Source organism: Eschrichtius robustus, chromosome 3, assembly GCF_028021215.1.
Source record: "Eschrichtius robustus isolate mEscRob2 chromosome 3, mEscRob2.pri, whole genome shotgun sequence".
Lineage (NCBI taxonomy): Eukaryota > Metazoa > Chordata > Mammalia > Artiodactyla > Eschrichtiidae > Eschrichtius > Eschrichtius robustus.
Window position 1 is genome coordinate 117,206,145 of NC_090826.1, and position 24,793 is coordinate 117,230,937.

Sequence of the window (24,793 nt, forward strand, 5' to 3'; positions counted from 1 at the left end):
CATTTGCTCTAAGGGAAACCAACTGCCATACTGTGAACTGCCCTACGGAAAAGACTACAGAGCAGAAAACTGAGGTCTCCCAGCCAATAGCCAGTGAGGACCTGAGGACTGTCCACAGCCACAGAGCGAATGTGGGAGTGGATCCTCCCCTACTTGAGCCTTGAGATATCTGCAGCCTTGGCCCAACACCTTGACTGCAGCCTCATGAGAGACACTGAGCCAGAGGCACCCAGGTAAGTCATGCTGCAAACTGAGATAATCAACATTTGTTGTTTTAAACTACTAAGTTTTGGGTAATTTGTTATATAGCAATAAATAACTAAAACAGTTGCTTATCCTTAAGATCTATCATCAGTGTTAACAAGAACCTTGGACTCATCCCTCTCTCCTCTCTCTCACATCCCCCCAACCAGTCCCCTTTGACAAATCATGTTGGTTCTACCTTAAAAATATATGCCGAATCTGACCATTGCTCACCCATTCACAGCTAGCACCTTGGTCCAAACCACATCTTTCACCTTTCTTATTCCCTAAGGTATCTCAAGTGCTAGTATAATGCTTGGTATATACTGGGTTCTCAAAAAACATCCCTTAAATATAAAATGAATAAATAAATGGGTGAAACCTCCAGATTTGAAGTAAAAGAATAAAACTCTAATGGCATTCAACCAACCACATTTACTATGGTATCTGCACCAGGACCTTCTAAAACCCATTTCCCCCAAGATATTAACTATTTTCCTAAGAGTGCCTAGCCAAACTATATTTTCTGGCTGTCCCTCCATTTGGCTTTGAAGAAAGTCTCTGAGCACGGTAGGAGCATGCAGTCTCTTTTGAAAAAATGTGCAATGAAGGGAAACCCCTCACTACTACACATGAATAACTCACCATAAAGAGCAAATAGTTCCTAAGGCCCCAAAGGAAGTGAGTCCTGTATACTTACTTTGCCCACAGTTCTTCAGGATCCGTACCCGCTCTGACACGTCTCCCAGGTAGAGGGCATTCTGATAATGGCCACTCATGTCCTTTCGGATCTCAGCTGCACCAAGTCAATAAGAGACACCAAATTAGGTCTTCTCTCTCAAGTTCTCTCTTGCCTCTATTTGCCTTCTTCCTTCCCCCGAGGACCCCTTTTCCCATCCTTAGTTTCTGGGGTCTCACCAATTTTCATCATCTTGCGAAGTTTCTCTAGATTGCCAGTGATAAGGTACAAGAAGGAAAGTTTGTCAAAGTTTTTGGTGCGCTGATAACACATTTCCACAATCTGGTGGTTCCCCTGTAGTAAGGCCACTTCTCCCAGCTTTTCCCAGCAATTCTTGTCATCCAGTGCTTTGGCTGCTTCCAGAGCAATCTAAAGAATCCCCAGAATTAGAGTTAACAGGTTGGAGGTTATTGTGACTCAAAACCAGGGACTACAGTCAAAATGTCTGTCTCTAAGTAAACATCCCAAGGAACTCTTTACACTTTCAATCCTCCTAGCTTTGTTTTCAATCTAATACTATTGAAAATTCAATCAACAAATAAGATGTCTTAGGATCCATGGATAGAAGAATCACAACACATTATCTTCCTCCTCAGAAATTTACTTTTACAACAAAATCATCTTCTAGCAGTTGCTGATTCCATAAGGCCAATTCTTGTTTAGCTATCATATTTCCCATTTGCCAGGTTTGAAGATCCACAGGGGCTCCTCAGAAGAAATAAGAAGGAAGTTCAGAACTGGAAAGTCAATTTTCCTTAGGCTTCTCCCCATTTAAAAATAATGCCTATAGACTCTAGGCCTCAACATTTAATAAGTATTCCTTCATCTAAGCTGCCAGTTAGCAAGTCAAATGTCAAGGAAGTAATGAAATTTTTCAAATTCTATGCTATCTTTGTTCTGTTCTAAAAGTTACTGAATTCAGACTAACTCAGAGCGACAACAATAGAAATGCTGGGGCAGAAGCATGGGCAAACAGCAACAGGAAGATGGCTCAATCTAACAACTAAAAAAATTCTGAATTCCATTATATTGGCTGAAGAAGCAAGCCCAGAATAATGTCTTCCCAATGCCACCCTAACCCTCTCACCTCCTCTACAACAATATGGGGCTTATAACCATACTTCTCTCACCTCAATGTTTCCACACTCCAGTGCCAGACTAAAGCGAGTTTTCTCATCCTTGACGAAATGCAGTGCCACTTCAGGATATCCCTTCTTCTGGAGATACGCAATGATAGACTGGCCTACAAGTTTGGCGTTCCTTACCATGTGTAGTACCTAGACATTTGGGGTGGGTTAGGGCAGGAAATAGAGATCACTTATAAGAAAAAAGGAGTGCTGCCCTTCTCAATACTCCTAATATGCTTCCTCATTTCATACCTCATCATATTTTCTGTTGATCAGGGCCAGCTTGAACTTGAACTCAGTTGGATCAATGGTGAGCACCCGAGGACGACACTCTCTATCTAGGCAATATACATTGTTGCCCTTCACCCGTGTGACATAGATAGGTAAATCCAGAGTTCGGATGATCCCATAGTCCCTAAGAATAAGAGTTAGAGAGCACAACTTTAAGCAAGTGTAGGAGTAAATCCAGTCTGTAAAGAAATAAAACAAGCCTAGGACCCAGCCTTTTATCTTCTCATTACCCTTCTGTCAAGTGCCATTTGAACAATGGTATAGATGGGAAGTGATTCAAAAAAGAGCAGAACTAAATGCCAAATTTACTTATTTTATTCTCTTGTATGCAGTGGGAAAAGATGGGGCAGATGGTATGATTTCTCTTTATAAGCTAGTACTCTAGGATCTAACAGACACAGCTATCAGAACCAGACCTAAAAGTTAAATCTTAAGTTCTGATATATAATCACTAGGCCACTATGAACAGTTAAATCCTTCCTTATAAGCTATAAGTGAAGGTGGAAGAGAGGTAGATGTGAAGACTTCTGACGTACAAAGAAATGATGCAAAGCACATAATATTTTAAACTGAATACAAATTAAAAGTTTACAGATTAAAACTTGTGGCTATAGCTAACACAATACTTGATGGATAATTTATAGTGTTAAGTGCATATACTATAGTAGAAGAAAGACTGAAAATTAATGAGGTCTACATGCTTAATATTAGGAGAAAGACTAAAAACTAGTAAGCATCCAACTCAAAAATTTTATGGTTCTTTTTAAAGTTAAAACAAAGAGTGTACTTAGAAGGAAAAACTAAAGTCAATAGTAGAAATTAAGAAATAGAAAACAAAAGTACAATAGAGAAGTTCAATAAAGGCAAAAGCTGGGTAAAACTGATAAACCTCTCATGAAGCTAATTAAGAAAAAAAGGATGGGGACTTCCCTGGTGGCACAGTGGTTAAGAATCCGCCTGCTAATGCAGGGGACACGGGTTTGAGCCCTGGTCCAGGAAGATCTCGCTGCAGAGCAACTAAGCCCGAGTACCACGACTACTGAGCCTGTGCTCTAGAGCCCGCAAGCCACAACTACTGAGCTCACGCACTGCAACTACTGAAGCCCGCGTGCCTAGAGCCCGTGTTTTGCAACAAGAGAAGCCACTGCTATGAGAAGCCCGTGCACCGCAACCAAGAGTAGCCCCGCTCGCCGCAACTAGAGAAAGCCCGCGTGCAGCAACGAAGACCCAACACAGCCAAAAGTAAATAAACAAAATAAATAAGTTTATTAAAAAAAAAAAAGAAAAAAAGGATGAAATGGCAATAATAGGGATGCAAAAAGGGATAACACTATAGATCTTGCAGAATGAGGATATGCATAAATGTTTTTAAATGATCAAATTCCCAGAAGAGTAAAATTTACCAAAATTGACTAAAAAGAAATAGAAAACCCCTATAGTCCTGTAATTATTACATAAAATTAACTGAATCATATTTTTAAATCCTCCTATAAGTACCAGGCCTGAATGACTCCACCGGCAAATTCTACCTACCATTCAAGGAAGAATTAATTCCAATCTTATACAAACTCAATGAGAGAACAGATGAATAAAGTATATTATTTTGCTTATTTTATGAAATTAGCACTACCTCAATACCAAAACCTGACAAGGACAGAAAGGAAAATGGAAATCACAGGGCAATCTCACACACATATATATACAAAGATGCAAAATCCTAAACAAAATATTAGCAGACTGAAACTAGCAATATTTGAAGAGGGTAAAACATCATGACCAAGTTAGATTTGTATCAGGAATACAATGTTGGTCTAACATTTAAAAAAAAAAATCAATTTAATTCACTACATTAATCAACAAAAGGAGAAAAACTGCATAACTACCTCAATATATGCAGAAAAGGGGTCTAAAAAAATTCAACATTCATTTGAGATATAGCAAAGAAATTCCTCAGTAGATAAAAAATATTTATAAAAAATCTACAGCAAGCTTACATAATGCCAATACACTGAAAAGTCACCCTGTAAATCGGGAATAAGACAAGAAAGTTTGCTATCACCATGTTTATTCAGCTCTGTGCTGGAGATCTTGGTCAGTGCAGTAAGACAAGAAAAATACATAAAGGAATAAGTGCTGGAAAGAAGAAACAAAAGTGTCATTACCTACAGATGCTATGAGTATTTGAAAAGAAAATATAAATAAATTAATAGAATTAATAAGAGTCTAGCAAGGTCTCTGAAATAAAGTTAATTTAAAACTTAGTTGTATTTCTAAATATCAGGAAAAATTAGAAAATTGAATTCTTAAATGGATACTATCCATTTACAAATAGCATTAAAAACTATCAAATGCCTAAGAATAAATCTAACCAAAGAAAATGCAAACTCTCTATGGATAAAATTATAAACCTTTATTGAAAGATGTTTCAGAAGCCCTAAATAAATGAAAAGCTACTATATCATGTTCACAAATTAGGAAACTTAATATTGTAAAGATAATAATTACACCCAAAATCCCCAAATCACATACAGATTCACAATCCCAACTGAAATCACAATAGGGTTTTTTGCTTTTGTTTTTTGGGGTTTTTTTGGCCATGCCGTGAGGCTTGCAAGATCTTAGTTCCCGGGACTTCTCTCGTGGCGCAGTGGTTAAGAATCCCCCTGCCAATGAAGGGGACACGGGTTTGAGCCCTGGTCTGGGAAGATCCCACATGCCATGGAGCAACTAAGCCTGTGTGCCACAACTACTGAGCCCATGTGCCACAACTAGTGAAGTCCGGGCGCCTAGAGCCCGTGCTCCGCAACAAGAGAAGCCATTGCAATGAGAAGCCCGTGCACTGCAACGAAGAGTAGTGCCCCCCTCACTGCAACTAGAGAAAGCCCACACGCAGCAACGGAGACCCAACACAGACAAAAATTAATTAATTAATTTAAAAAAAAAGAGAGAAAAATCAACTTTCTAAAAAAAAAAAAAAGATCTTAGTTCCCCCACCAGGGCCCGGGAACTCCCGTTTGTCTTTTTTTTTTTTTGGCATGGAATTTCACAAGGTAATCTAAAATTTATACTCTTTCAAGACAAAAAATTACTTGAAAATATGCCTTTTCAAGGCAAAACTAATTTGAAAATAGCCTAATAACTTAAAAAAAAGTAAAACAAAGTGGGTAAGATTTGTGGAACTGCTTTACCAGATGTAAAGACTTACAAGACTATAATACTTAAGACAGTGTAGAATTCGATTAGAGATAGACCACAAAAAACAGATCCTTGGAACTTCACTGGTGGCGCAGTAGTTAAGAATCCACCTGCCAACGCAGGGGACACGGGTTCAGTCCCTGGTCCGGGAAGATCCCACATGCCGCAGAGCAACTAAGCCCATGTGCCACAACTACTGAGCCTGCACTCTAGAGTCCGCGTGCCACAACAACTGAAGCCCGCGTGCCTAGAGCCTGTGCTCCGCAACAAGAGGAGCCACCACGATGAGAAGCCCGCGCACCGCAACGACGAGTAGCCCCCGCTCACTGCAACTAGAGGAAGCCCATGTGCAGCAACAAAGACCCAATGCAGCCAAAAATAAAAAAACGAAAACAAAAAACAGATCCTTGCATTTTTGTAAACGTGATTCATATATCACAAAGATGGCTCTGCAGAACTATGGGGAAAGGCTGGTTTTTTTCAATACATGATGCTGGTACAAAACTGAGTGTCCTTATGGAAAAAGTAAAGCTGAGCCCACGACACCTCACACCATACAAAAAAATCAACTTCAGGTAGATTATAGACCTAGATATAAAAGGCAAAACTATAAAGTTTTCATAAGAAAATATAAAAGAATGCCTTTATGATCTTGGCGTCAACAAAGATTTCTTAAATAGGACACAAAACCTGATATCCATAAAGAATAAGATTCATAAATTCAACTACATTAAACTAAGAACTTCTGTTCATTAATGGATATCAAAAGAGAATCAAAAGACATACTATAGAATGGGAGGAGATAATATTTGCAACACATAGCCCTGACAAAGGACTGATATTCAAATATATAAAGAACTCCTATAACAAAAGAATAAGGACAACTCATTTAAATAAAGGGTAAAAGACTTGAACAGAATTCATAGAAGAGGAAATCCTGATGGATGGCTAAATAAAAAGTTGTCCAATCTCCTGGGGAATCAGAGAATAGCAAAGTAAAATTACAAGATACATCGCACATCTACCAGACAAAAATGAGTCTGACAAAGGCAAGTGCTGGCCAGCGTGACAAGCAAAGAAACTTTTATACAACGCTGGTGGGCATGCAAATTGGTAAAACCACTCTTTCACATTACCTAGCAAATGTGAAGATAAGCACACTCTATGACCTAGCAATTCTGCTCTAGAGAGAAATGTATGTGCATATGAACCAGAATACATGGAAGAATGTTTAAAAGAACATCATTTATAATAGACAAAACCTAGAAATCACCCAACTATCCCTCTAGAATAGAACTGATAAACTGTGGCATATTTATATAATAGAATATTATACAACAACAAAAACAAATAATCTAGAGCTACAACATGGATGAATCTTACAAACAGTATATTGAGCAAAATAAGCAAAATATGAAATAATATATTCAGCATGATTTAATTTACATGAAGTTCAAAACCAGGCAAAATTAAATCATTATTTTAAGACACATACTGGGTGGTAAAATTGCAAAGAAAAGCAAGAAAGAAATTATCATAAAAGTCAGAATAATGTTATCTTTGAGGAAGAGAGAGGGTTGTGATCAATAGGGACCACATGGCAAAGGGCTTCTGGGGTGTCAGAAATGTTCTATTTCTTGACTTGGGTGGCAGTTACACAGATGTTCATTATGTACCTATTTGCTATTTCATATATTTATAACCTATGTAATTTTCTATATTTGTGTCATATTTCACAATTTTAAAAGAGTTGAAAAAAGAATGTTTTGATGCTCCTAGCACATATATGCCAGACAAAGCTTTTCCACGAAGACAGTTCAAGGAGGACTTCAGTATGTCTCCTGAGACAGGACAGTGATTTTAAGAAGCCACTTTCTTCCATTCTGTATCTCAGATAATCAACTTACCCAGTGGTGACAGCATATTTGATGTGGTTGCTTGTGGTATAGATAAATACCCCACTCTCATCCCAGGCCCCACTCTTGACACGAATGTTCTCATGAATGTTACATAGAGCCTCCAGTTTGCGGTTACAGATCACAATGGCTGTAAGAGGCAAAGGACATGAGTGCTCTGCTGGACAGGGTGAGTGAAGTAGACTGGCAGGGATGGGGAGGGAGGGACTGGTCTCTAAATCAGGGTGGACATAATGAAGACTTACCATGTTTGGCCAGTAGTGCTACATGGGACATGTCTGCTGACCAGATAACATATTTCACCTTGGAAATCTTCACAGATGCCAGAGTCCTGGGATAGAGAGAGAAGGGCAAAATGTAAGTGGACCTGATTCCCTTATTCCAGGTTATGACCTACCTCCTTTTCATCTCCAAATTAATGTAAACCGAAATTTCTTAAAATAATACCAAATAAACATTTTCTGTATTACAGTTCAGTGACTTAAACATTTGGCTCACATTGTATACTTCCCTCTTCCTCAACTCCCTGCCCCTCATTCCCATGTATTATTAGGGACTTGTGTATGTCTGTTTTCACCAATGGACTATATATAAGCTCCTTTAAGTACAGGAACTATGTTATTCATTTCTGTGTCCCTATTATTCTAAGTCCCAAGAGCATTCTTTGTTCAGATAAATGCTCTGAAAACAAATAAGTCCCTTGCTGTAATGCTAGTGTGTATGTACAGGATGGAGAGTGATCACAGAGGAAAAAAAGTGGTTAGAAAGAGTCTTGGAGTTACAGCACAAGAAGTGGCTAAGCCACAGGTCAAACTCACTTGGGGGAAGAAAAGCTCCCACTAAAGATTTCCACTCTCCCCCACTATATGCCTGTCTGCTTAGGGGCATCTGACATGTTACCGCTTCTGCTGTACGTCAAAGAGCGTGATGGATTCTGCATCTCGAAGCAGGAGGTTGCCTGTGCCAGCGTAAAAAATCTCATCACAGTTGGGCACCTGTACCTTTTTGGTGATCTCATTCTTCAGATTCTTGATCAGAAGCTGAAATGAGTATAAAAGGTGGGGTTAAGAGGAATACATGTAAGATGATGTCAGCTGACAACGTCCCTCAGCAATTATTCCTTAGCTTCAATAAACAAAGTATTTTTGTTTTCTGTCTGTCCAGGTCAATCACCACTCTACGTAGACCACTCCAACTAAGATCCTCTCCAAGGGTCTTGATAGCTTTTTTGTTTTTCAATTGAAATATCCTGAGAAGTCCAACTAAAATCTGAATTCCTCAATCAACCAGAGAGAGAATACAGCACTTCTGAGGCTTAAATTTTTGTTAAATATTTTCTTGAGAGAGCTTTGCTTAAGTTTTTTAGGACCCATTACCTTTTAAGTACCATCAGAGGTAGTAGGATAAGGAAGAGGATCTACTCCTTATCTAGCTCACCTATTTCATTTTTTTGGTGGGGGACGGGGTGGGGGCTTGCCACGTGGCTTGCAGGATCTTAGTTCCCAGGCCAGGGATCGAACCCGGGCCCCAGCAGTGAAAGCGCCAAGTCCTAACCACTGGACCGTCAGGGACTTCCCAGCTCACCTATTTCAAATTTGATGTTTTTCAGCTCCTGTGTTATCAAGAGTGACTTTAGCTTGGTTCTTAAGCCCAGAGCCACAGTGATCATCCACCCAATCAAATCAATTTTAAGGCCTTTTTTTCCCAAGGGGTTTGGGGTAGAGCTAAGGAGAAAGCAGCCAATACACGAGAACCACAGCTGCCCGGGGGAGAGTAAGGGGGAAAAAAATGCTCTTTATTCTGCAATACACAGGCCACTGCCACCACACTGTCCAAATTAATTTCCCTTTTTAGTCTTAACTCACCGAATGCATCCGATCTAGGACAGCAAACCGATTGCGAGCAACCCAAACAGCTGTCAGGCCTGAGGATCGTTTCCCTTCAGGAGCTGAGAGGAACAAAACCAAAGGGCAGGAGCATGTAGTAAGCTACTGGCAGGTGACAGAGTCAGGTGCCATGAAGCTGCCAGTCTTGCTGGCTGCCATGTTGGCTTTGCCAGTTCAGCTGCTTCCTAACTTATTCAGCCATGACCTGAGGCTATTGTCAGTGACTTTTCCCCACCAGTCCCCTCCAAACTCCAACCTCCACCCCTGCCAAGCCTCTTTTCTCTAGGCCAAGTGACTGCATTTCAGCCAACACCATATACTGGCAGAAGGACCACCCCCATCTTGGGAGACAGCACATTCCATCAAGCTAACGAGCAGGGAGGGCCTCGCTGGCCAAGCTGCAGCACGAAGCAAGCAGCCTGTGTCTTGGACCTCCTATCGCAACAAGCTGGAGTAGAGACAGAGCCCCCTCTCCAGGACGCAGCTGCTCTGCTGCTTTTAACATGCAAATGCAGACCTCCTAGTAGAGCAGGGTGGGGCAGAGCGCTCCTAACTAAATCCCCGCAGCTCTATGCTAGGCAGTATTTAGCACCAAGCTGATGCTACATAAATGTGTCAATCAATCACTCAACAAAGTTACAACGTGTTTCTCAGTTCCCAAACACTTCACGGGCTGATTAGAATTCCGAATGGGCACTCCACACTCTGGGAAACTTCAAAGGAGATACACAGAAGGATGCGCGGAAATATTTTTTTATCTATTAGTATCAGCAGGAAACTGGACAATACGTGCTGGCCAGCCTTGCCAGGCCACCCCCTGACAACCAGGGGTGTCAGGCAATTTACAAAATTAATTATTATCACAACCAACACTCCCATTTTCCAGGGGCCGAAGAACCACACTATTCAAGCCTTTGCTCTTTCTCTTCCTCTGTGTTGTACCTTTATTCCTTTAATAATTATTATCTCCCTCAAAAAATGGAGAAGGTAAAATAAAAGTGCTTATAAGACAAAACCAAAATATTTTAGACTCTATGAATTGTAAACAGATGGGGAAAAGAAGCAAGGGGATGGGTAAGCAGGACCAAATAAAAAAAAATTGGTCAGAAATGGCTTGACTGATTAATTTATAGGGGAGACTTTGATTTATGGATATCAAAGACCTACAGGTTTTCTCTCTTCTCACCATGACCACACTTATAGGAGAGTGATGATATTAGCAGCAATAATGACACAGTGGCACCCACAATAGGACAGAGCTAGCAAAATATTTCTCAGAATCTGCTGATTCGGTCTAAAATATCATGAAAGTATGGTACTAAGAGTGGGGACCTGAGGAACAAACCTCTGACCTACAAACCAACAGGAGGAAGTACACTAAAAGGAGCATAAGTGAGACTCAAGTCTATTCTGAGAATGTTTTGTCAGCAAGTTCTAGCAGAAAGGACTAAAAAGGGATGTTGGTGATGGAAGAGGCAGGCAGGGGTCTCAGCTGGATCCGGGATCCCTGGTGGGGTGAGGGGCTGTTAACAGCCTCATCTTTCTGACATGCAAAAGGAAGCAAATCGGATCTGGATATGGATGGGAGAGCATAAATCCCTAGTCCCAGGATGAGACACTGCAAGATTGGAACCACGTTTTTAAATAAATGAAACTACCAGGGTGAAAGTCACATCAGCTGACAATAAACTAGGATAACATGCTGTGCTGAAAGAGAAAATGGAGAGTTTCTAATAACCAAATTATAAAATATATATATCTAGCTGGAGTAATAAAATGGAGGAGGAACATGAATATTTCACATCACGGTTGCCTCTGATGCAACTGTCAGCAGCACCTGCCAACAGACATGAGTGATGTGGCCATGGCCTGGGGACGGAACGTGAAAAACTTGCAGAGGAGTGATGATTTGGGTGAGGAGAGCTAGGAGCAGAGTCGGGTATACAAAGCGAATGCCTACCATCAGGATTCTGGGAGTCGGCATCCTTGGGGATGGTGTACAAGTCATAGGTACTATTCTCTAAATTACTGGCTCTCTGTAGAGGAAAGGGAGGAATTGTTAGTAAGAGCACCCAAGATACCAGTTTACTCTGACATAGAAAACAGCACCATTATACAGACAGCAACCTGAAACTATACTTTTCACACCTTTCACTCAGAAGGCATTTGAACGTTTCTACAGCTAAAAATTATAGGGCTCGTTGCCAAAGAATTCAGCATTCATGTCACCTTATTTTTCTTTTATCTTCCAAAGATGTAGATATCTTTTGAATGAAAGCAAGGACTGCTCTCTATTCCACAAATTAACAGACTAAGACCCCAATATTCCAGTGCCCCACCTGAGTATATTCATCAACTTAAAAGTCTGTTTGAAGGTAAAAAAAAGACATCAAAGAAAAAACATTAAAGGAAAGTGCCAGGAGGAAAATATGGGACTGTTAGATATTGAAGAAGAACTGGGATCAGACACCAGAAGTCATATCGGGAAAGACAGGTTTTCATTCTTCTGACTTGGCAATGAAGGCACTAAAATTAGAATGTCATTTCTTTCTTTTTTTTTTTTTTTAATTGTATGGCAAGAAATAAGGAGGGCTACTTGATGACCCCAAAGGTAACACCACTGAAAGGAACTCCTCTCAAAATCAGCTCTACTATTTTCACCCAAATGGAGGGAATCAAGATAAGCATCTCCTTTGAATAGGATATAGTCCCAAACATTCTTTCAAATTACCTTCAGTGATTTGGGTGATTCATCCCGATGCTCCATTAAGTTTAGAAGTTGTTAGCCTTATGAAAGATGTAAGTACACAAACCCTTAACATGTTTATGACAGCTGAAGCCTACCTGGTTTGAGCCTCTGTTTACTCTTTCAGCTCTCTCAAAATGACCATTAAATAGTTTCTAAGAAGCCATTAGAGATCCTCTAAGGGCATGAGAAAGAGAGCTATGGGAAATGAGGAGATCCTAGGAGGTTTACTTACTGTACACAGTAGGACTGCATTTTCTGCTGGATTGTACGACATGTTGAACACTGGGAACTTGGAACCACTAGAGATATATACACAAAAAACAGAGAAATTAGTAAAAAGACATAATGACAATAGGAAAAAAGGAATTACTACTACACCTCCTACTTACCTCATCTTTACAGATACACTTATCATTTTTCTGGAATAAAAATAAATGAATGTTGCATCTATTTCTTCCTTCCTTTAAGGCTTAGGGACTCCCCTATTTCAGCTTTGAGCACAGAGTTTTAAAAAAGCACACCTAGTACAAGTCTACTTATTCAACAGAAGGTATAGTTAGCACTCACTGTAGTGAGTGGGATTGATTCTTCTTGGGTACAAATTCCTACACATAATTGCAGTGGATACCACAGAGTAACATGATGTGATTTGTCTCTGGCTAGTTTCTCCTGTCCCTTGGAGTGATAACATAAACCCATTTTTTTATTGTAGTAATGCTGGAGGGTGGTTATCAAACCCTTATGCCAAAGCCTGCCACCATGAATGTTTCAGCATGCTGATACATCTGGCTTTCCAAGAGGATAGTTCCTTTTGCCAGGCACCCTAGATATTATCATATCTTCCGAGTTAAGAGTTTCCAGAGACATATATTCTGGTTTAGAGCTGCATGCATTTTGCTGAAAAGCAAAGGGAGAGGTATAGAAAAGAAATGCTAAATAAAGGCAAAGAGGCCTGTCACCAAGCTGGGCTACTCTCAACCAGGAAACTTTCCCTGGTTTTCAAGACACCTGGCAAACTTGGCAGTATAATTTCCTTTCCAAAGCGTCTCTAGCATTGTCAACAGGGAAGCCCCCATTGGCCTCATGGCCACCACCATGCTCCTGGGGATTCTACCTGTGACAGGAGATAAGATCCAAAACGTTGTTAACAGAACAGACTCCAGTTTGTGAGTATTGTTTCATGGTAACAGATGAGACAGTTTGGAGGGAAGAAACAAGTCTGATTTACCTCCGCAACTGCATCACAGCTACATCTTTGGAGCTGTTGAAATCCAACTGACGTAAGAATCGGTCCTTGACATAATGAAGCATATTGCCATGAACAGCATAGGCTGGCCGTTCCCGTTCCAGTTTAAATACAATCATGCCACCATCATGGCCTGGGCCACAGGGAAAAAGGAGGAAAGAATTAGCTGTAGGCAAGAAAGAAAACTGGAAACAGGAGATACATAAAGATGACGACTGTATATGAATGCTAAAAACAAAGTTAAGACACCTAAATGCATTCTTAATTTGCCTAAATTCTCACAATTCTTGGAATCTTTATTCAAGTAAACACCTGTAAATCCTTTACCAATACTCACTCTATCATACTGCCACATTAGACAAACCCTCCTCTGTGTTCTCCTAACTGTTTTGTACAAACCTCCGTCACAGCACGTACCATTCTGCACTGTAATTGTTTAGGTATATCATCCCCAGTATACACTGAGCTCCCTGAAAACAGAAATTACAATAATTTCCATCCTTCCCCAGTCACTATCAAATAACAAACATAAAAAGTAAGTGCTGAACAAATGGATGCTAGTTTAAAAAGCCTTTCTGGTTCTGTTTTTTAAAAATGTTTTGCTTTTCCCTACTAACATTATCCATCACTCAGAAAAACCTTCAATCTTTGTCCTCCTAGTATACACTCCACACATAAATCAGATCATGTCACTTCCCCACCCAACACCTTCCAATGGCTTTCCATTCTTTCAGAATAAAGTCTTAAATTCTAATGGCCTACAAGGCAATGCCCAATCTGGCTTGGTCTTACCTCCTATTATTTAGCCCCTTACTGTGCTCCAACTGGCCACTTTGATGCTCCTCAAACATGTTAAACATTTCTCATATCACGGTCTTTGCATTTGCTGTTCCCACTGTCAATGTATTTATCATTCCCCTTCACTTTCCTGAACACCCAGTATAAAGCAGCAGTCCCCACATTCGTCCCTCTCTACCCACTTACTTTTGCTTAACTTTCCTTTAAAGCAGTTTTCACCATACATTGTTTTATATATTTATTGTTTTATGGGTCTACCTCCCTTCACTACAAATAAAAGTTCCATGGCCTCAGGTGTAGCGCTTTCCAGGGACTGCCCCACGCCCACTCCAGCCCCAGGCACTCCACCAAGAGACCACACTCCCCAGGGACTATGCCTGCCCAGATGCACTCCAGCCCCAGCAAGCCTGTCAAAGCTGCCAGGTGCAAACAATCTACACAGGAAAGCTTTCACCCAAGGCCACTCCTTGAAAAGACCAGGAGAGGTAGCTGTTTTGCTTAAATTCATAGAAGCAAAAACCAAAAGTCAAACAAAAGGGAGACAGAGGAATATGTTCCAAAAGAAACAACAAAATAAACCCCCAGGAAAAAACCCCTAATGAAACAGAGATAAGTAATTTATCTGATAAAGAGTTCAAAGAAACAGTCATAAGGATGCTCACCAAACTTGGGAGAAGAATGGAAGAATTCAGTGAGAACTTCAACAAAGACTTAGAAAATATAAGAAAGAACCAATCAAAAGTGAAGAATACAAAAACAGAAAAAATATGCTAGAGGGAATCAACAGCAGATTAGATGATATGGAAGAACAGATGAGCAATCTGTAAGACAGAATAGTGGAAATCACCCAATCGTAACAGCAAAAAGAAAGAATTTTTTTTTAAATGAGAGTTAAGGGACTTCTGGGACGACATCAAGCATACTAACTTTCACATTATAGGATTCCCAAAGGAGAAGAGAGAAAGGGACAGAAACCTTATTTGAATAAATAATGGTTGAAAACTTTCCTAACCTCAGGAAGGAAGTAGATATCCAGGTCCAAGAAGCACAGAGATTCCCAAATAAGATGAACCCAAAGATATCCTCACCATGACATATTATAATTAAAATGGCAAGAGTTAAAGATAAGGAGAGAATCTTAACACATTATTGGCCAGGGGATTTTTGCAGAAACTGATGCCTGTGGCCAGCGATTTGTTATATAAGTGAATACTGAAACACCCGCGTTTGAGTATAACTATTAACAACTGTTTTTGCACTTAATGTATTTCTTTGAAACTTTGTACATGTCTAACTAAAGCATTCTAATATTTCATTAGAGTGTGATAGGCAGTACAGCAGGCACCTCTGTGCAAGGGAACAGAACATCTATTACAAATATATCGTGTTTCACTGTGCTTTCCCCTGGAAGAGCAGACTCTACACTTTCTGGCGGCATTTTTTTTTTAAAATTTTATTTATTTTTGGCTGCATTGGGTCTTCATTGCTGCACACGGGCTTTCTCTAGTTGCGGCAAGTGGGGGCTACTCTTTGTTGCAGTGCACAGGCTTCTCATTGAGGTGGCTTCTCGTTGCAGAGCACAGGCTCTAGGTGCTTGGGCTTCAATAGTTGTGGCACGCAGGCTCAGTAGTTGTGGCTTGAGGGCTCTAGAGCACAGGCTCAGTAGTTGTGGCGCACGGGCTTAGTTGCTCTGCATGTGGGATCTTCCCGGACCAGGGCTCAAACCCGTGTCCCCTGCACTGGCAGGCAGATTCTTAACCACGGTGCCACCAGGGAAGCCCCGTGGCATTTTTTTTTAGTCCTGTGGGTATTATTTCCTCTAGAACATGTTCTTTTATTTTACCTGATAGTCGACAAGGTGGATCTTTGTGGGGGGCTCTTTTAGAAACACCACAAGAAGGACCAGGTGCGGGACCACCACTATACTCACCAGAATGGTCAATTACCCATTCTCTAGCTACTGCTAACAAAAATTGCTTGTAAGTCATTTTATTCTGTGCATTAAGGCTACAATAAATTTTAAACGCATTGAATAAACTGCAATTACTCAAATAGAAACCCACTTTCTTATATCATTTTCGAGTTTTCCAGAGGATATTGCAGTTTGCCAGGTATTGACTGGATCAATCAACTCCTTTCATACATTTATTATACTCTAATATACAAGTGGGCTTAGTCATCTGATGGCCAGTCCTCCTGTCTTCTTTTCCTGTAGATGCTATGGAGGCATAATGAATAGTTGTCACCATGCAGACTAGCCTTTTGTCTTTCCGTATAAGAAAAATCACTTTTCCCTTCCATAAGAATGTCATTTCTCCCCTCTGTAGATTTTTAGATTTCTCTTAATTGGTTTGGTAGACCATGATTCTCTCTTATAGTCCCACAAACTCTGGTTTTATTTTTCAACAATATTTCAGATGTGGACACACTGTTTTAATAATTGTCTTGGTAAATACAGTGCCATGAACCAAGATTAGGTTGTAGGACCAATAAAATTGTTTCTTGCAGTTTCTATCCTTCACCCATGTAAATCTCAAGGTTGCATATATACCCAGTTTCACTTTCGTTAACCATCCTGACCAAACTTATTTTGTAAGTTTTCTGGGATTATAGGTTTTGAATCTGAGTCATCCTCTCCACTTTATCATTGCCTCATCAAGTGATAGCTCTTGTTTGGGTATATAGATCGATGGAAATTTTGGTAGAAAATAATCCAAAAGAGGTTTAACTTTTGAACCTCTCTGTCTGCAGTAAGTAGAGTTTCTGAGTTATTGTTGAAGTGAAGAAACGTCATTATTTTTTCGAACCTTCTTCTCGTCATAATCTTTGGCAAGATAGGTGTTTCAAGTAAGGGATCAGTCGACCAATATTCTTTCCAGTATGACTTTCTTATTTGTCCCATCAAAATTATTAATCCATGGAAGCAACCTAAACGCCCATCGACAGACGAGTGGATAAAGAAGATGTGGTACATATACACAATGGAATATTACTCAGCCATAAAAAGGAACTAAATTGGGTCATTTGTAGAGATGTGGATGGACCTAGAGACTGTCATACAGAGTGAAGTAAGTCAGAAAGAGGAAAACAAATATCATATATTAACGCATATATGTGGAATCTAGAAAAATGGTACAGATGAACCAGTCTGCAAGGCAGAAATGGAGACACAGATGTAGAGAACAAACGTATGGACACCAAGAGGGGGAAAGTGGTGGGCGGGGGGGCGGTGGTAGGATGAATTGGGAGATTGGGATTGACATATATACACTAATATGTATAAAATAGATAACTAATAACCTACTGTATAAAAAAATAAAATAAAATAAAATTCAAAAAAAAATAAAGGAAGCTTCATACCTCTTAAAAAAAAATATTAATCCAAGAAACTTCTTCATACCACTATTGGTTACATCAGTCCATTTTAAAGCCTTATCATACTTTTTATATGCTTTTTCATTCTGTTGGTGATACAAGTTTGTTTGAGAAGCAACCAACTCGAAAAAGTCATTACCAAAAATTAATTCTGTTATTTCACTAACACTTTGCAGGTTATTACATTCAATAGTTACACCTGACACACCTGTAAAGTCTTCTAATTTTTGTGAAATGTTGTCTGCAATCCACTCTTCTGCAGAAGCAAGGGAGCATTCTCCAGCACCATGAGTTTCATTTTCACTTTCCATATCAGAATCAATCACTAAGTTTTTTTGTCTTTTTGTTGGTCTAACATTCACATTGTCTGAATCAGAACTATATTCTGAAGAACTATCATCTTCTGAGACACTAGTATATATGTCACTTGGACAATCAGAGAAAGTATCTGCATAAAATTCACTGAAAAATTCTTCTTCACTCAAAATCTCGCGATGCATCATTTTTGAAAATTTTATGGTAACAAACTTGTGTTTATAATATACACAAGGTTGGAACAAAAACCTAATGGAGCAAAATGCAAATGATAACGACATTCATAAGTTGTATAATGAACCCTTGATCAATTTTAAGCTCTAACAACTTTGTATGGTGATGTTAATTGTATCTCTCTAAAAACGTATTGATACATCTCCAGTCAATAACATTCAGGTAACAAAAGATGTATTAATACATCTCTGGTCAATAATGTGTTAAAGGCAGCAAGAGAAAAACAACTAATCACATACAAGGAAAACCCCATAAGACTCTCAGCTGATTTTTCAGCAGAAACTTTATAGGCCAGAAAGGAATGGCAGGATACATATAAAATGCTGAGCGGAAAAGACTTACCACTTAGCATCTATCCAGCAAGGTTATCATTCAGAACTGAAGGAGAAAGAGTTTCTCAGACAAGCAAAAACTAAAAGAGTTCACTACTAAACCAGCCTTACATGAAATGTCAAGGTCTCCTTCAAGCAGAAAAGAAAAGGCACCAACTAGAAATAAAAACATATATGAGGGCCTTCCCTGGTGGTGCAGTGGTTAAGAATCCGCCTGCCAATGCAGGCGACACAGGTTCGAGCCCTGGTCCAGGAAGATCCCACATGCTGCAGAGCAACTAAGCTCGTGCGCCACAACTACTGAGCCCACGCTCTAGAGCCAGCGAGCCACAACCACTGAGCCCATGTGCCACAACTACTGAAGCCTGCACACCTACAGCCCATGCTCCACAACAAGAGAAGCCACTGAAATGAGCAGCCCACGTACCACAATGAAGAGCAGCCCCCACTCACCACAACTAGAGAAAGCCCATGTGCAGCAACGAAGACCCAACATAGCCAAAAATAAATTTAAAAAACATTTAAAAAGATAAAAAAAAAAAAGAAAATACATCAAAGGAAAAATCTCACTGATAAAAGCAAATACATAGCAAAGGCAGTGGATCAGCCACTTAAAAAGCTAGTATGAAAGTTAAAAGACCAGAGAACAGTTGACCCTTAAACAACATGGATCTTAACTGCCCTGGTCCACTTACACACAGTTCTCTTTCACTAAATATGTACAATAATACTACACAGTCCACTGTTGGTTGAATCTGCAGATACGGAACCACAGGTACAGAGAGTCAACTGTAAACTTATACGCACATTTTAGACTGCACAGAGGGTCAGTGTCCCTAACTTCCACGTTGTTAAAGGGTCAAGTGCAGTATAATCAACTATAATTACAAAAAATAGTTAAGGTATACACAAAATAAAGAGATATAAAATATGAAATAAAAAACATAAAATGGGGTACATGTAAAAATGTAGTGCTTTTAGAATGCCTTTGAACTTAAGTGACTATCAGCTTAAAATAGACAAATATATATATACAGTTCAATATTTATGAAATTCATGGTAACCACAAACAAAAACTTACAATGGATAGACAACAAATAAAGAGAAACAAATCCAAATGTAACACTAAAGGAATCCATCAAACCACAAGGGAAGAAACCAAGAGAACAAGACAGGAACAGAGAATAACTACAAAAACAACCAGAAAAAAATTAACAAAATGTCAAAAAGCACATACCTATCAATAATTACTTTAAAGGTAAATGGAATAAATGCACCAAGCAAAAGACTTACAGTGGCTGAATGGATTAAAAAAATGAGACCTATCTATATGCTGCCTACAAGAGACTCAAGTCAGATCTAAAGATACACATAGACTGAAAGTGAAGGGATGGAAAAAGATATTTCATGCAAATGTAAAAGAAAAGAAAGCTAGGACGTTACTCATATCAGACAAAATAGACTTTAAAACAAAGATCATATCAAAAGGCAAAGAAGGGCATTACATAATGATAAAGGGGTCAATCCAACAAGAGAATATAACATTTGCAAACATTTATACAACCAACATAGGAGTACCTAAATATATAAAGCAAATATTAATAGAAATAAAGGGAGAAACTGACAATAACACAATAATACTAGGGGACATTACACCCTACTTACATCAATGGACAGATCATATCAACAAGGAAACACTGGCCTTAAATGACACATTAGACCAGATAGAATTAATAGATAGAGAACAGTCTATCCAAAAGTGGCAAAATACATTATTTTCAAGTGCATATTGAACATACTCCAGGACAGATCTCATGCTAGGCCACAAAACAAGGCTTGATAAATTTAAGACTGAAATAATTTCAAGTGCCTTTTTCACCAAAAAATATGAAACTAGAAATCAACTACAAGAAGAAAACTAGAAAAAACACAAACATGTGGAGACTAAACAACATGCTACTAAACAACAAATGAGTCAACAAAGAAATCAAAGAGGAAATCAATAATACCTGAAGACAAATGAAAATGGAAACACAAGTGTCCAACATCTATGGGACACAGCAAAAGCAGTTCTAAGAGGAAGTTCATAGTGATACAGGCCTACCCCAAGAAACAAGAAAAATCTCAAGCAATCTAAAAGTAGATTTAAAAAAAAACAAAATGAAGAACAAGCAAAGCTCAGTGAGTATAAGGAAGAAATGATAAAGATTAGAGCAGAAATAAATGAAACAGAGACTAAAAAAACAACAGAAAATACAATGAAACTAAGCATTGGTTCTTTGAAAGATAAAATCTACAAACTTTTAGCCAGACTCATTAAAAAATAAAAGAGAGGGCTTCCCTGGTGGCGCAGTGGTTGAGAATCCACCTGCCAATGCAGGGGACACGGGTTCAAGCCCTGGTCTGGGAAGATCCCACATGCCGCGGAGCAACTAGGCCCGTGAGCCACAATTACTGAGCCTGCGCGTCTGGACCCTGTGCTCCGCAACAAGAGAGGCTGCGATAGTGAGAGGCCCACGCACTGCGATGAAGAGTGGCCCCCGCTTGCCACAACTAGAGAAAGCCCTCACACAGAAACGAAGACCCAACACAGCCATAAATAAATAAATTAATAAATTAAATAAAAAAAAAAAAAAATGAGGTGTGGAATTTAAAAAAAAAAAAAAAAAAGAGAGAGCCCCAATAAAATCAGAAATGAAAGAGGAGAAATTACAACTGACAGCACAGAAATACAAAGGACTGATTATAAGAGAATACTACAAACAATGATATGCCAACAAATTAGACAACCTAAATGGATAAATTCCTAGAAACATACAATCTTCCAAGACTGAGTCATGTAGAAACAGAAAACCTGAATAGATCAATTACTAACAAAATTGAATCAGTAATCAACAAACTCCCAAAAAACAAAAGTCCAGGTCCAGATGGCTTCAAAGGTAAATTCTACCAACATTTAAAGAAGAGTTAATATCTGTCCTTTTCAAATTATTCCAAAAATTGAAGAGGAAAAAACACTTCCAAACTCATTTAATGAGGAGAGCACTACCTTGATACCAAAACCAGGCAAAGACCATAAGAAACCAAAAATTATAGGCCAATATCCCTGATGAGCATAGATGCAAAAATCCTTAACAAAATACTAGCAAACCAAATACAATGATACATTAAAAGGATAATACACCATGATCAAGCACAATTCATTCCAGGGATGCAAGGATGGTTTAACATCCATAAATCAATGTGATACACCACATTAACAAAATGAAGGGTAAAAATCATATGATCATATCGATAGATGTAGAAAAAGCATTTGACAAAATTTAACATCCATTTATGATAAAAACTCTCAGCAAAGTGGGTATGGAGGGAAAATACCTCAACACAATAAAGGCCATACATGACAAACACACAGCTAACATCATACTCAATGGTGAAAAGCTGAAAGCTCTTCCACTAGGATCAGGAACAAGAAAAGGATACCCACTCTCGTCACTCCTATTCAACATAGTATTGGAAGTCCTAGCCACAGCAATTAGGTAAGAAAAAGAAAAGGCATCTAAATTGCAAAAGAAGAAATAAAACTGTTACTATTTACAGATGACAAGATACTATATATAGAAAGCCCAAAAGATTCCACAAAAAAACTATTAGAACTAATAAATTAATTCAGTAAAATTGGAGGAAACAAAATTAATATACAGAAATCTGTTGCAATATCAGAAAGAGAAATGAAGAAAACAATCCCATTTACAATTGCATCGAAAAAGAATAAAAAACCTAGGAATAAATTTAACCAAGGAGGTAAAAGACCTGTATTCTGAAAACTATAAGACATTGATGAAAGAAATTGAAGACAACACAAATAAATGGAAAGATATACCATGCTCATGGACTGGAAGAATCAATATTTTTAAAATGTCCATATTACCCAAAGGAACCTACAGATTCAGTGCAATCCCTATCAAAATACCAATGGTATTTTTCATAGAACTAGACAAATACTCCTAAGATTTGTATGGAACCACAAAAGTTGCCAAATCACCATGGCAATCTTTAGAAAGAAGAACAAAACTGGAGGTATCATGCTCCCAGACTGGAAACTATATTAGAAATCTATAGTAATCAAAACAGTATGATACTGCACAAAAACAGACACATAGATCAATGGAACAGAATAGAGAGCCCAGAAATAAATTCATGCTCACATGGTCAATTAATCTATGACAAAAGAGGCAAAAATATACAATAGGGAAAAGGCAGTCTCTTCAATAAATGGTGTTGGGAAAACTGGATAGCTACATATAAAAGAATCAAACTGAACCACTTTCTTAAACCATGTACAAAAATAAATGCAAAATGGATTAAAGACTTAAATGTAAGACCTAAAACCATAAAACTCCTAGAAGAAAGTGTAGGCAGTAACCTCTTTGACATCAGTCTTAGCAATATTTTTTTGGGTATGTCTCCTCAGGCAAGGGAAACAAAAATAAACACATGGGACTACATCAAACTAAAAAGCTTTTGTACAGCAAAGGATACCACCAACAAAACAAAAAGGCAACCTACTGAATGAGAGAAGATATTTGCAAACAATATATCCAATAAGGGGTTGATATCCAAAATCTGAAGAACTCATACAACTGGGACTTCTCTGGTGGTCCAGTGGTTAACACGCCACACTTCCACTGCAGGGGGCCCAGGTTCAATCCCTGGTCGGGGAACTAAGATCCCGCATGCCATGTGGTGTGGCCAAAAAAAAAAAATCATAAAGAACTCATACAACTCAATATCAAAAATCAAATAAGCCAACTTAAAAATAAGCAGAATACCCAAAAAGATATTTTTCCAAAGAAGACATATAGATAGCCAACAGGCACATGAAAAGGTTCTCGTCACTAATCATCAGAGTAATGCAAATCAAAACCATGAGATACCACCTCACATCTAACAGAATGGCTATTATCAAAAAGACAAGAAACAAGTGTTGACATGGCTTTGGAGAAAAGGGAACCCTTGTGCACCGTTAGTGGGAATTTAAATTGTTGCAGCCACTATGGAAAACAATATGGAGGTTCTTCAAAAAAATTAAAAATAGAACTACCATATATGATCCAGCAATTCCACTCCTGGGTACTTATCAAAAGAAAACAAAAACACTAATTCAAAAAGATATATGTACCCCAATGTTCATTGAAGCACTATTTACACAGCCAAGATATGGAAGTAACCTAAGTGTCCATCAATAGATGAATGGATAGAGAAGATGTTGTATACATATACAATGAAATATTACTCAGCCATAAGAAAGAATGAAATCTTGCAACAGCATGGATGGACATGGAGGGTATTATTTATACTAAGCAAAATAAGTCAGAGAAAAATAAATACTGTATGATTTCATTTATATGTGGAATTTAAAAAACAAATGTACAAACAAAACAAAATAGAAACAGACTTTTTGATACAGAGAACAAACGGTGGTTGCCAGAAGGGAGAGGTAGGGGGGCAGATGAAATAGGTGAATGGGATTAAGAGGTACAAACTTCCAGGTATAAAATAGGTATAAAATAAATAAGTCATGAAGATGTAATGTACACATAGGGAATATAGTCAATAATATTGTAAGAACATTGTATGGTTACAGACAGTAACTGGTCTTATTGTAGTGATCATTTCATTATGTATAAAAGTATCAAATCGGGCTTCCCTGGTGGCGCAGTGGCTAAGAATCTGCCTACCAATGCAGGGGACACATTGGTTCGAGCCCTGGTCCGGGAAGATCCCACATACCGTGGAGCAACTAAGCCCCTGCGTCCCAACTACTGAGCCTGCGCTCTAGAGTCCGTGAGCCACAACTACTGAAGCCCATGCACCTACAGCCCGTGCTCCGCAACAAGAGAAGCCACTGCAACGAGAAGCCCACGCATCACAATGAAGACCAGGCCCCGCTTGTAGCAACTAGAGAAAGCCCGCGTGCAGCAACGAAGACCCAAAACAGCCAAAGACAAAAAAATAAAATTAAAATTAAAAAAAAAAAAAATCGGCACTTCCCTGGTGGCACAGTGGTTAAGAATCCGCCTGCCAATGCAGGGGACACAGGTTTTAGCCCTGGTCCGGGAAGATCCCACATGCCGCGGAGCAACTAAGCCCGTGTGCCACAGCTACTGAGCCTGCGCTCTAGAGCCTGTGAGCCCAACTACTGAGCCCGTGTGCCACAACTACTGAAGCCTGCGCTCCACAACAAGGGAAGCCATGGCAATGAGAAGCCCGCGCACCACAACCAAGAGTAGCTCCCGCTCGCCACAACTAGAGAAAACCCGCACGCAGCAGTGAAGACCCAACGC

The 24,793-nt window shown here is 39.1% G+C and overlaps 1 protein-coding gene across 1 annotated transcript in view; it reads right to left on the bottom strand.

The window, feature by feature from the left end:
• COPA (COPI coat complex subunit alpha) overlaps positions 1-24,793 on the bottom strand; it is a 50,807-nt gene that overhangs the window by 6,571 nt on the left and 19,443 nt on the right. The window contains exons 11-21 of the mRNA XM_068541105.1: positions 13,375-13,525; positions 12,379-12,445; positions 11,358-11,433; positions 9,377-9,459; positions 8,412-8,551; positions 7,757-7,842; positions 7,503-7,641; positions 2,362-2,524; positions 2,113-2,259; positions 1,162-1,351; positions 944-1,039 (exon numbers count right to left, since the gene is read on the bottom strand). Coding sequence (XP_068397206.1) covers positions 944-1,039; positions 1,162-1,351; positions 2,113-2,259; positions 2,362-2,524; positions 7,503-7,641; positions 7,757-7,842; positions 8,412-8,551; positions 9,377-9,459; positions 11,358-11,433; positions 12,379-12,445; positions 13,375-13,525 — 1,338 coding nt within the window. The remainder of the gene's footprint in view (positions 1-943; positions 1,040-1,161; positions 1,352-2,112; positions 2,260-2,361; positions 2,525-7,502; positions 7,642-7,756; positions 7,843-8,411; positions 8,552-9,376; positions 9,460-11,357; positions 11,434-12,378; positions 12,446-13,374; positions 13,526-24,793) is intronic.